At 43.8% G+C, this 13271-nt stretch overlaps 2 protein-coding genes across 2 annotated transcripts in view; one reads left to right on the top strand and one right to left on the bottom strand.

Moving 5' to 3' along the window:
- LOC146676476 (protein NLRC3-like) overlaps window positions 1–13271 on the bottom strand; it is a 455324-nt gene that overhangs the window by 232227 nt on the left and 209826 nt on the right. The gene's annotated exons all lie outside the window — the stretch shown is intronic.
- Window positions 910–13271, top strand: part of LOC146676478 (uncharacterized) — an 81950-nt gene continuing 69588 nt past the window's right edge. The window contains exon 1 of the mRNA XM_085400823.1: window positions 910–1359. Coding sequence (XP_085256949.1) covers window positions 910–1359 — 450 coding nt within the window. The remainder of the gene's footprint in view (window positions 1360–13271) is intronic.

Raw genomic sequence — 13271 nt, 5'->3', positions numbered from 1 at the left:
AGCAGTGAGTTTGAACTCTGTGTCAAATACTGAGCTTCAGTAAAGATTCAAGTCTCAGTTATTTATTTATATCACCTTAAATCTTCACTCAAAGACAAGTATCTGTTACAGTGTATATATAGATGTATCATACATAAGAGACAAATGTTGTTCTTTTAATGTGTTGGCATTACTAAATTTGGCTCAGTGCTTACATATATGTGTAAAAAGAAAATGTACGAGCTGTGATAACTGTTTCTGATAGAATGAAGAGTAGACTTTGCTGCTCTTAACTTTTTACTGTCCACTTTCTGCTGTGAACAAACAAATTTCCTATGTGTGGGACTAATAAAGGTTTATCTTATCTTATCTTATGTGAAGGTGAAAGGTAAACTTCACAGTGACATAAAAATGTTCCCAAAGGGGCCAGGGGAACAGTTAATTTAGCATTTTTGGCATTACAGGTACAGCCAGGATATATTTTTACTTACCTTTCACTAAAATTGCAGTTTCCCTGCTGACTCCAATTATGGAATCAGATGGGGAAGCACAGAGTTTCCGTTGTTGAATAGTGGGTTTGTGTATGCATTTGGTGACGTGTGAACAGGATTACTTTGCTTACTTGTAAATAGCCTGTTTAAGTTACATATAAATGGGTAAAAAACATGTATAATTAATATGCAAAATATTGTTGGGGTAATGAGCATGCTGACTGCATCAAAACATCTTCTGACTACAAACACGTTTTTCATCCCTCACCTGGCGGGAGGAGTTTATGAAAGAAGGACACAACAACTCTTCAGTAATTTCCCATTTCCACTTTTTCACAACACCTCAGTCTTTGTAAGGAGGAAGTCTATCAGATCAAATGGTTGTAGATTGTTGTTACTCTGTCCATCTCTTCTTTCTCTTTATATACAGACCGGGAAAATGCAAAGAAGACCTCACCATAAGAAGGGGGTAGATTCAACTGAAGAACAGCTGGATCTGCGCACAAAAGTTCACACCAAACGATACCTCTGTGAGCAGTGTGGGAAAATGTTCAAAACACTATTAAGTTTGAAGGTCCATCAGCGTCTGCACACTGGACAAAAACCCTATTCTTGTGATCAGTGTGGCCAGAGCTTTGCCCAGTTAGTTCATCTTCAGGTGCATCAGTTTGGGCACAGTGGAAAAAAACCATTCCTCTGTGAAGAGTGTGGAAAGACCTTCACTCACCGAAGTCCTTTGAAAAGACACCAATACACCCACACAGGAGAAAAACCATTCCCCTGTGATGAGTGTGGAAAAAGGTTCTCTCACTTAGGGAACTTGAAAATGCACCAGCGTATTCACACAGGAGAAAAACCATTCCCCTGTAATAACTGTGGAAAACGCTTCGTCCAAGCAATTCATTTACAGAAACACAAGTGCATGCCACAGGTGTAGGAAGCATCCTGCCCTACATCGGCACTTCCACAAATGTTTATCAACCCATTAAAATAATTTGCAAGCATATTAACATGTTGTCATTCTAATTTCATTTTCAAATGAAAGCCAATGACAGGGAGATATTTTCTTTCTTTTCTAAGTGCATGTCTCATGTGTCTTAGTTATTGCTTCTTTTGATAGAGTTTTCAGATGCACTGATCAAAGCTTCACTCTCTGCAACTTGGCAGAATTGTGAGGATTTTGTTTGACTAGAGGATTTTGTGCTGCAATTCTGGATGAGGTGCTGACAAATTAATTATCAGACAACTAACTGAACCAAATGTTTACATTTTCCCCTTGCACTGTCTCTGCTCTGCTCCAAATGAAGATGCTCTAATTCTTTTTTTTTTTTCATTAAACCTGACTCGAGTCAACACTCACAGCCTGATAACTGGCTTTTCAAGCTCTGAAGTTTGGTGTTGCAGATCTCTCGGCACACCTCAGCCTGGGAGAAAAGATTTGCATTCCTCAGGTGAAACCATGCGTGTTTATTGTAGTAACACCTAATTTTCTGCTGAAGGATGGCCTCAAGAAGTGCAAAGGTCTTAAAACTGTACCAGTGGAATTAGTGTGTTACAGGTGCCAGATATCCTTACAGCTGTTTCTGTTCAGACGTTTACTGTAAGCCACGAACGTCCCAAACCACAAACATGGATGCCTAAATATGATTGAAGATTGTGCTCGTACATGAAAGCATACTCTCTGAATATTACAACATCAATCTCATAACTGCCATGGAAACAACACAGGGGCTATTATTCGTATGATTACCGAGCTGGAGCAGATCGGTGGATGCTTAGATGAATGGGCAAGTAGAAGGATGCATGGTGTATTATATGTCTAGTGGGTATGTGTTAACAGATGGGATTGCAAAGCTTAGATGAGTCCCTTGAATTGGTTTGTCATAATATCGATAGCTGAGGATAGGCACAGTGATGCTGTTTATTGATTGGTTTTGGCTAGATCAGGGGTCGGCAACCTTTCTATCTGTTAAGAAATATACTCTAAAACACTTCTTCAGTAAAGACTCAGAGAAGAGAAACACACAGAACTTCTTGCTAGCAAGGGCAGTCTCCAGAACAGACTCGCACTGAGAAACTGCCCCGGTCTTTATTTATATGCTTCAGTGGGCGTTTGTTCCATACATTGAAATGTGGAGCTGTACGTGTGTGTGGTGTGTGTAGTGTGTGTGGTGGGTCAGAGTGTGACCCCATAAATGACTTCCCTACACCTGCTGGTCTCGAAGTCCAGCAGTTCATCAAACCAAAAGGCACTTAGACTAAGACAGATATAGCTACGTTAATTCTACCGTAAAACAATAAGACAAGGTACGACCTCTCCCATACTCCTAGGATGTGGGTGTGAACACCCTGGAATGTTACAGACATTCTTTCAATATGCCACCAACTATATACTTCTAAACACAAATGATTACATGCAGTATTCTACCATATGCAAACTTATATCATTAAAAGATTATACTGACTACTAAGTACAATTTTCCTATTGACACTATCTAAAAGCCATCTAAAATTTTCTCAGAAGTCAATGTGCCATATGATGTATTAGCAATAAATTTAATAATGCTTTATATTAACAGTCACACACTATATAAAACAACTTTATAGAACTATATTTGTTCGTAGATGTTGGTGTTACACCCCTGAAAACAGGGGGGAAAGAATTACGAGAGTGATTATGACTTGCGTCTCTCATGCAGTAGTTTATTGCAGTGAGGAGAACGCGCGAAAGCCCTCTAGTGGAGAATAGAGACACTACTAATCGATCCCAGAAAAGGCTTACTAGCCAATCACTGATGTATAGATTGTAGTTCTCTTAAGTAACATGAAAGCAATTAATATAACATGAAAAATAATAAACTCTTAACCATTTTCTTACCATATTTACATTATTTTCGTCCTCATATCAACTGATATGAATTTGTATTAACTGAACAGCATATGCAGTAGTCCTTCAACCTGTCACACTTGCAGCTATCAGCGAATAGTTATCAGCTATTTTGAAACAAAAAAATACACTTTTTATCCATAACAAGAAATCTATAACAGCAAATGAACTGTACAGCAGAAAATGCAAATGCTATTTATGGTCTCCTCACAATAATGATAAGAAAAATAAACTGGGCCAATATGGCATGTTGGTTAATACAGAGATACACATGTTAATGTGATCTCTGGTCTCCCACTCAGAGACACAGGTCTCCGAGTGTCCAGCATTCAGATGGCTGCCTAAGGACACTCTTCATGTGAGAGAAAATCTGCTCACACAGATATGTAGAGCCAAATACTGTCAATGAGGCCTCTGCAATGTTCTAAAGACAGTTAAGCTTGTCAGGTAGTGATGTCCAGCAGGTGAAAATGCAGCTCCATGAACACACACAGCTGTGGATTCCAGCTGCGTTCGTAGTTCTGCAAACTTCGACCCCCACAGAGTCGAGCTCTTTAGTTCAATCAGCTGCATTTGGATGTCCTCTGTGTCCAGCCAGTTAATGCGGGACAAATCCAGCTGCTCATTAAAGCTTTCTGATGAGAGCATGAGGGTGGGAATGGATGTTTGTGTCTGTGTGTGCCTGTATGTCTGTGTCTATATGTCAGGTTGGGTATCAGACGCCACCTCTCTGGGGACACCTCAGGCCCTCCAAGGTTTGGAGGCCTATCTCCACCCACCACCACTTCCCCTGCCGGTGGCGGACTCCCTCAGGTATCGGTGTGTTGGTGGTTCTTTGTGTCTGGGGGTGGGCGTCCGGGTACACACCGGCTCACTCCTTGGCGGCCGCTTGTCGGGGCCTGGGGCCTGGGGCTCGCTCGGGCCCCTTTGGAGGTGGGGTGCCCCCGGCCTCTCGGCCTGGGGCTCGGTCACTCAGGCGCAGCTGGGGGCCGGCGGAGCTCACGGGCGCGTCACTGCAACTCCCCCTGACTTCTGCTCCGCGGCTGCTGGGCGAGCCCTCATCTGGGACTCTCCTCAGCTCTTACTGGAACAGTGGCGCGGCTGCCTCTCTGTTGGTCTTCCATGGTCTCTTGTGTTCTGGGGGCCTCTGGATGTCTGGAGTTTTGATCTCCTCCATACCCGCTTCACACCCTGGAGGACGGGGCTGTGGCCCCCCCACACTCCCTAGCAGATCATTACATGGAGAAACCTTTGGAATGCAAGCATGCTGATCCACACAGGTATGCACACATGGGTATTCACAGACGCGGACTAAAGCTTTCTTGGCTGCTACCTCAAAGCACACTGTGCGCTGTCTATCTTGCGTGCTGCACAATATCGTTTATTATTTAGTAAATATTGATATCTATGGCTAGCTAGTTTATTGTGATGGTGCTTTGTTTTCTCTATTATTATGTTGCTCTTTGTTGTTGAAGGAAACTGTTTCCAGGGCCTACTCCGTGGATCGGCTTCCTCCGAGGCGTGGACGTCTATCAGCAGAGAATGTACCTTCACCTATCAGCAGAGAATGTCCCTTAGTCTGTAACACAGTCAAATATATTCTCAAGTAATATTCAAGCATGCCATTCAGCGTGTTAGTACGAGCAGCTCGGGAGCAGCTTGGGAGAACAAGAAAACAGAGACTGCTTTAGATTGTCTTCCCAAAGTGACTCAACTTTATTCACAAGTACAACAGTTTATATAGAGGGTAAAATTCATGAGACAGCAGATTATCAGTTTAAACCAGTACAGACCAAGATAAGGCAGCGTCTTCCTGCCCTTGGGTGAAGAAGCATCCTTTGTGTAGTTTATTAGTTCAGCTACAATTGTGATTATCTCAGCGACATATTTTCAAGGCACAAAACGAAGAGTTCTTACATTAGTGAAATCTGAAACAAACCATTTGGCCTTCAACAGGCGTCTAAAAGATTAAGAAACTAATGTAGCTGAGGGAGTGATCTCTGTGGTATTTCAACCTTGTACCAGCCTGTGATTCTCACACATCAATTCTTGGGTCAAAGAGAAAAACACTGAAACAAAGGGGCCTTATTGAATGACAGAGTTTTCCTGCATAATGTCACTATAAAACAATATCCAGTAAATGCTACCATGGTACTAAAATACCTAACAGTTGTTTGCTGTCTCCTCTGTTTGTTTTTTTTGTTTGTTTTTTTTTTCTCCATACAGGTGACCCAGGAGTTCTTTTTTTTTTTTTTTTTTCTCTCTCTTCCCCCCCCTTCTCACCGTCTCTTCTCCCCTTTGGTTTTCTTTCTTTCTCTCCCCCTCTTTCTCTCATTCATTCCCCCTGTCCTATTTATTAAAAAAAAAAAAAAAAAAAAAAAAAAAAAATGACAAAGGATGAACTGAAGCTCTGCCATCACGTAATGTCGCATACTGCTGTTTCTGATGTCATTTAAAAGAAAAAAAAAAAAAAAAAAAGCTTTCTGATGTGATTTGAGAAGAAAACATTGGTCCATACACCTGAAAGTCCCGAAAACACATTTTGAATTCTGTCTCGAGTCTACAGATGTATCCGTGTATTTCCGTGGTGCTGATGCTGCACTGAGCTGAAAGCTCCTGAAGCATTTGAAGTGTCGGAATGTGGAAATTTCAACATTGCTTGAAAAAACTGCCAGCTAGCAACGTCCCTCTTATTTTTAGCCAATTACAAGTTGAATCTGGTAGTTGGGCTTGTTAGCTAAGATACTGTCATTAAGAAGCGGCACAACTAATGTGTCTATGCGAGCTAATTTGCGATGTGCACCGCTGGCCCGGCCATTTATTTTTTAATGCACCTTCTCAGATTACTTCACTGCGTGTCGTGCCCAGGGCTGGACTGGGACAAAAAAAAATCGGCCCTGGCATTTTGACTAGAGACCGGCCCACCAGGTATTAAAGCTATAAAGCCTTTGAATGAAAACAAACGCTGTTGTGACAGTGATGTACAGTCTTGTTGGTATATGTATGATATCTATACATTTTACATTAGATAAAAACTGCGATTTGATTATCTTAAGATAATTATTTATTAAAAGCTAGACATTTTAAATGAGAATAAGAAAAAAAAGTATTTCTTTGTGCCCCCCTTTCCCTGTTAATGCCCTACCTGGCCCCCTGGCAACACTTTGCTAGACCCGCCCCTGTACACATAGCCGTCAGCTACGTACAAAATGTATTACCCTGCTAAAAGAGTTCCCTCATCATCTTTTAAGACAGAGCTTCCCAAAGTGTGGGGACCGCCCCCTGGGGGGGGGGGGGGGGCGCAGAGCCATGGCAGGGGGGGCGCGGTATGAAAAGGAAAAAACAAAAACAAAGAAACAATGCTTGTACACTGCTAGCACGGGGCGCCCACACAAACGCAAATCAGGAGATGAAGCATCGCTGAATATGTTTCCAAACCAACTTCATTCTAAGCCAAAGACTAGAAAGCATATCTTCCCTTTGGCTTCACCTGCACAAGTGCCAAGGTAGGTCTCCCCTGCTTAATTGGTTTTACCTTCGTCGTGAGCACGCGCTGGGCTCTCCAAATTATGGACAAACAGTATCCCACATTCTTGATTTTTAGTTCACAAACACTTCTTGTAATGACTAACTACTCCTGACATTTTGGAGATGTTAGCTCTTTATACAGTAAAGTTACAGTGGGATAGTCAGATTAACAGTATTTTGTCATTCTATCTGCCATTCTGCAATTCATCTCATGTAAACAATAACGTACCGCACAGCGTGACGTGAAAAAAGGCACATACCTTTGACGTTGAGTGACGAACTCTGTATTCCTCGTCCACACGTAAACGCAAAAAAGGAGTTTAAAAAAAAATCTCCGTTTTAGGTGATTCCAAATGCCATTTAGGTGTGGACGAAACAGCTGCATTTTCAAAAATACCTGTATAGGTGTTGTTTGTCGTTCAATAATGACTCAGGGTTCGTGAATATCATCGAGCATCATTTACTTCGAAACAAAGCAACCATTACACGTTAGTCATTCCATTCCCGGGGGCGGGTTCCCTCCTCTTGCTTCCCGTCTCACTGCGTGCATGCGCAGCATACTAATACGGAACAGGTATATTAAAGCAGCATTAATGAACAACATTGGTCAGATGTTCTACATCCCCTCTCTTTAGCTTATGGCTGTATAAACTGCTAACAACACCTTTAGCAATAACACGTTAACAACATGTCCATATCATAACATTCTAGCCTAAACATTAACAAATTACTTCACACCTTGAACTGTGTCATTGGTAAGGACACGGAGAGCATTTAACTTTGCTGACATCACATCACTTGTACTGTCCACTTTTTTTTTTCTTTTTTGTGTTACTGTCCATCTCTAATGCCTTAGTGTTCATACTTGGGGTTTGGTTTGCAGACCCTCCCAGATCGTGTGATGTAAGCATCACGTGCCGGGCGACAGGGGGACTGGACTGGGGCTTGTGTGAAGTGTTGCGTGTGGCTATGTGTTTGTTCGTCGGTTTGTGTCACGGGTTCTTGGATGTGCTGTGGGGAGTCAGTGGTAGGTGGTTGGGCTGCGGTGTAATCATCACGGGAATCTCCGTGTGGTGGTGGCGGTTCAGAGACTGGGAGGATATGTCTGCGGTTTCGCCTGTACTCTCCAGCTCCTGACTGGACGATGTACGATCTGGGCTCTTCGCGGGCTTCCTTGATGGTTCCTAAGGAGTCATGTCCTTGACGCGTTTGCATCCGCACAACCTCACCTGGCATGAGGGGGCGGAGGGGTCTGCTGGACTTGTCATAGTATCTCTTTTGTGCCTGGCGCTTGTGAAGTAGGTTTGTTTTAACTGTTCTGTTGCTTTTGGGGCTGGGAACGAGCAGACGTCTACACACGGGTAGGGTCGTGCGCGTCTGTCTTGACATCAGCCTTTCAGCTGGGGAACCTAATGTGTTGTCTCGTGGCACGTTGCGGAGATTGAGTAGGTTAAGGAAGACATCCGTTCCATCTCTCTTTGATCTTTCCATCAACTGCTTTGCACTGCGAACCGCACGTTCAGCCAATCCATTGGCCTGCGGGTATTCTGGGCTACTTGTCACATGAACAAAGTCCCATGCTGAAGCAAAGTCTGCAAAGCGTTGGCTGGTGAACTGAGTGCCGTTTTCTGATATTACTTTGTGCGGGCTGCCATGGACAGAAAAGTGTCTTTTGAGCTTTGTGATGACAGTGTTGGCGGTTAGGTCTGGAAGCAGGTCTACTTCGAACCAACCTGAGTAAGAGTCGACTACAACCAGGTGATGTTGTCCGTTCCACTCGAAGATGTCGGTGGCGACGGTTGACCAGGGTAGGTCCGGCACTGGATGTAGCTTTAACGGCTCTTTCTGTTGATGTGGCCTTGTACTGTTGCACACTGGACACGCAGCTGTTTCTTGCTCAATATCTGCTGTCATTGTGGGCCAAAACACAATGCCACGGGCCCTGCGTTTAGTAGCTTCCATGCCTGGGTGCCCTCTGTGGAGGATGACGATATAATCTTTTTGCAAAGATTTAGGAATCACTGTTTTCAGCCCTTTCATGACAATGCCATCTTCTAGAGTGAGTTCGTCTCGATATGGGTGGTATTGACGAAGTTCTGTGGGCAGCTGAGTTTGTCTGCAAGGCCATCCTCTCATTATGACAGTGCTCAGTTTCTGTAGCTCTGGATCTGAGGCAGTATGTTCCTTTAGCTGCATCAGCCTGTAAGAAGAGATTTGCTGGATCGACATGATCTCGTAGTCAGCTGTTTCATCACTGTTCTGATCCGTCGAGGTTGTGGGAGCACGGGATAAAGTGTCGGCGAGGTACATCTGCGAGCCTTTTTTGTACACTATCTGAAAGTTGTACTTTTGCAGCCTAAGCATCATGCGTGGCAGTCTGGCTGGAGCTGAATGTATTGGCTTGTTCAAGATAGTGACTAATGGCTGATGATCGGTTTCAATTTGGATTTGTTTCCCATAGATGTAATCATTAAACTTGGAACAACCAAATACGACTGCAAGACGCTCCTTCTCAATCTGCGCATAGCGCGTTTCTGTCTGTGTCAGAGTACGAGATGAGTAGGCAATTGGGGCGCCTTCTTGGAGGCATGCAGCCCCGAGTCCATGCTGCGATGCGTCACACGTTAGCGTGACGGGTTTCTTTACGTCGTAGTATCTGAGGGTAGGAGGACTGATCAGGCTTCGTTTTAAAGCATGGAATGCATCTTGATGCTGCTTGAGCCAACACCACTGTACGTCTTTGCACGTTAGCTCCCGAAGTGGGGCTGAAAGCTCGCTGAAATTAGGAATGAACTTTCCTAGGTAATTAATCATCCCTAAGAAGCGTTGGAGAGCTGTGACGTTTTCAGGTGTGGGCATCTCTTCAATTGCTTTGGTCTTTGCTGGGTCAGGCTTCAAGCCCTCGCTTGTGAAGACGTGGCCAACGTAGCAGGCTTCTTTGAGACTGAATTTGCACTTCAGGGGGTTAAGTCTCAGCTTGACTTCCCTTGCACGGTCGAGTACTTTTCTGAGATTGTGTTCATGCTCTTTCATATCTCTTCCACCGATGAGTATGTCATCGACAATGATAGCACAGGGGTATCCAGCAAAGATCTGCTCCATTGCACGCTGGAACACCTCACTGGCTGAGTTTATTCCATATGGCATTCTTAGAAAGCGGAATCTGCCAAACGGTGAGCTGAAAGTTGTGAGCATGGATGATTGGTGGTCAAGTGTTATCTGCCAAAAGGAGCATTTCCACTTCCTTAGTCACATGGTGGACTTCTTTGTTTAGTGTGATTAATTGTAAGTGAAGTGAGTCTGGTAAGCCAAGTAGGGGTTGTACGTCTCGTTTCACTATGAAGAACTGCAGAGGGTAGTCCTTGCCTGCAGAGTGGCATGAGAGTGTTGCTGTGCCAGCTGTTTGAATTTCCTCTCCCCCATATGCCACCAGTTTAGTGTTTCGTGATGGCATGAGTTTTTCATCATGTCTCAGTTGTTCAAAAAGGTTAGCTGGCATGACATTACATTTGGCGCCAGTGTCCACTTTGAGCTCTAAGGGTTTTCCATTAATATGCACCGTGGTGAAAATGTCATTCTTGTATGGAAAGCAGGGATTTATAGTGTCTATGTCAATTCCATTCACATAGAACATTTCTTCATCGCTGCCGTGCGCCTGCATTTCAATGTGATTTGCGGGTCTCTTTTTGAATTGCCGTGTTTGTGATGACTTGCAGCATTTCTGGAAATGATTCCATTTTTGGCACTTATGGCATTGCTGGCCATATGCTGGGCATTTGTCCCTTTTTGCCTCGTGGCAAGGGGGGGCGCAGTTGTTACAGTTTGTGATTGCGTGAGCGAGCCTATGTTCTGGATGCGTTGCACGCCGTTCATTGCCTGTCTTTGTTTTGACTTTGTGTGGATTCTTTTTCTTTATTGTGTGATGCAAAGTGTCGACCTTTGCCGCCATTTGCTTTGGAGCCGCTAGAGCTTTCGTATGTCGATCTGTCTGCTCGAATATCTGGCACATTTCAATTGCTTTACTCAAAGTTAAGTCGCTGTCGCGCAGCAATTGCTTTCTCATGCTGTCGCTGTTTATGCCACAAACGAGTCTCTCTGATGAGCTCGTCTTTAAGCTGGCCAAATTTACAACTGCCTGCCTTATTTTTTAAGTCACTCACATAAGACTCAATTGTTTCATCTGGCCGTTGGTTTCTGGTGTTAAACTTGTGCCTTTCCATTGTTATGTTTGTTTGGGGATTACAGAGTTCACGAAATTTGCGCTTTAGGCATTCCGGGTCTTCTCTCGATTCTGCTTCGGTCACCAGTCGTCTGTGTTCTCCTTCCCCCGCGTGCACAGCGGGTGCATAAACGAATGCGCGCTCCCGCTCGATGGCTTCAGAGCCGGCTAGGTTTAGCAGGATGAACGCTCTGGTCCGAGGATCCTTATCAGAATGAGCAGCAGCTATAAATATGTCGTATTCCTGCTCGAATATACGCCACTTCTCGGCGATGTTTCCACAAAACACCAATGGGTCTGGTCTACGGAATCCGTCCGACATGGTCGTTGACGTTTAATAGCCTCTTGCTACGATAGCCTAGCAACGCTAGCTGGTTACTTGCTTGCTTCGTCCGTAAAGTGCTGGGAAAACTTTAGTCTTACCACTCCGTCGGCAGTGCTGGAGTAGATGACCGAACCACAACTTCTGACACCATGTTTGTCGTTCAATAATGACTCAGGGTTCGTGAATATCATCGAGCATCATTTACTTCGAAACAAAGCAACCATTACACGTTAGTCATTCCATTCCCGGGGGCGGGTTCCCTCCTCTTGCTTCCCGTCTCACTGCGTGCATGCGCAGCATACTAATACGGAACAGGTATATTAAAGCAGCATTAATGAACAACATTGGTCAGATGTTCTACAGGTGTGGACCTAGCGTAAAAGTGTTGGTAGTTTATTTTCTTACTACCTGTAATTTATTGCAGATTACTTGTATTTGCTTAATTGTTTACTAAATGTTTGCGGTGTGAAATAAACCGCAATGGAGCAAAATATGGGTGTGTGTGGTTGGAGGATGTGTTCGTGCGTGCGTGAGCGCGCAAGGGGGGGCGCGAACATTTTTCTTGTAAAACAAATGGGGGCCCAGCAAAAAAAGTTTGGGAACCACTGGTTTATTTGATGTAAAACTTCAGTGCATGGTCGCAGGGATCAGCTGACACAAATTCCTGTTAAGGCTGGTTAGTTATTTAATGGTTTCGGCTTAGTTTATTTTATCCAAAACTTAAGTGCACGGTCGCAGGGATCAGCTGACACAGATCTCCGGCACAGGCTGGTTAGTTATTTAATGATTTCGGCTTAGTTTATTTTATCTAAATCTTCAGTGCACTGAAGTTGCAGTTGCAGTTGCAGTTTTAGATCAAATAAACTAAGCTGAAACCATTAAATAACTAACCAGCCTGTGCCTGCGATCTGTGTCAGCTGATACCTGCGACCGTGCGCTGAAGTTTTAGATGAACTAAGCTGAAACCATTAAATAACTAACCAGCCTGTGCCAGCGATCTGTGTCAGCTGATCCATGCGACAATGCACAAAAGTTTTAGACAAAATAAACTAAGCTGAAACTATTAAATAACTAACCAGTCTGTGCCAGGGATCTGTGTCAGCCGATCCCTGCGACCGTGAACTGAAGTTTTAGATGAAATAAACTTAGCTCAAACCACTAAATAACTAACCAGCCTGTGCAAGCGATCTGTGTCAGCTGATCCCTGTGACCGTGCACAGAAGTTTTAGATAAACTAAGCTGAAACCATTAAATAACTAACCAGCCTGTGCCAGGGATCTGTGTCAGCTGATCCCTGCAACCGTGCACTGAAGTTTTAGATAAACTAAGCTGAAACCATTAAATAACTAACCAGCCTGTGCCAGGGATCTGTGTCAGCTGATTGCTGCAACCGTGCACTGAAGTTTTAGATCAAATAAACTAAGCTGAAACCAGTAAATAACTAACCAGTCTGTGCCAGGGATCTGTGTCAGCTGATCCCTGAAACCGTGCACTGAAGTCTTAGATCAAATAAACTAAGCCGAAACCATTAAATAACTAACCAGCCTGTGCCAGCGATCTGTGTCAGCTGATCCCTGCGACCGTGCACAAAATTTTTAGACAAAATAAACTAAGCTGAAACAATTAAATAACTAAATAGCCTGTACCAGCAATCTGTGTCAGCCGATCCCTGTGACCGTGAACTGAAGTTTTACAGAAAATAAACTAAGTTGAAACCATTAAATAACTAACCAGCCTGTGCCAGGGATCTGTGTCAGCAGATCCCTGCGACCGTGCACTGAAGTTTTAGAGAAAATAAACTTAGCTGAAACCATTAAATAACTAACCAGCCTGTGCCAGGGA

Source organism: Rhamphochromis longiceps, linkage group LG3 (genome assembly GCF_057381845.1).
Source record: "Rhamphochromis longiceps isolate RC_006_pf linkage group LG3, R_longiceps_female_GT1.1, whole genome shotgun sequence".
In the NCBI taxonomy this organism is placed as follows: domain Eukaryota; kingdom Metazoa; phylum Chordata; class Actinopteri; order Cichliformes; family Cichlidae; genus Rhamphochromis; species Rhamphochromis longiceps.
Note: the sequence above shows the minus strand (reverse complement) of the source record. Positions and strands in the feature narration are given on the sequence as shown.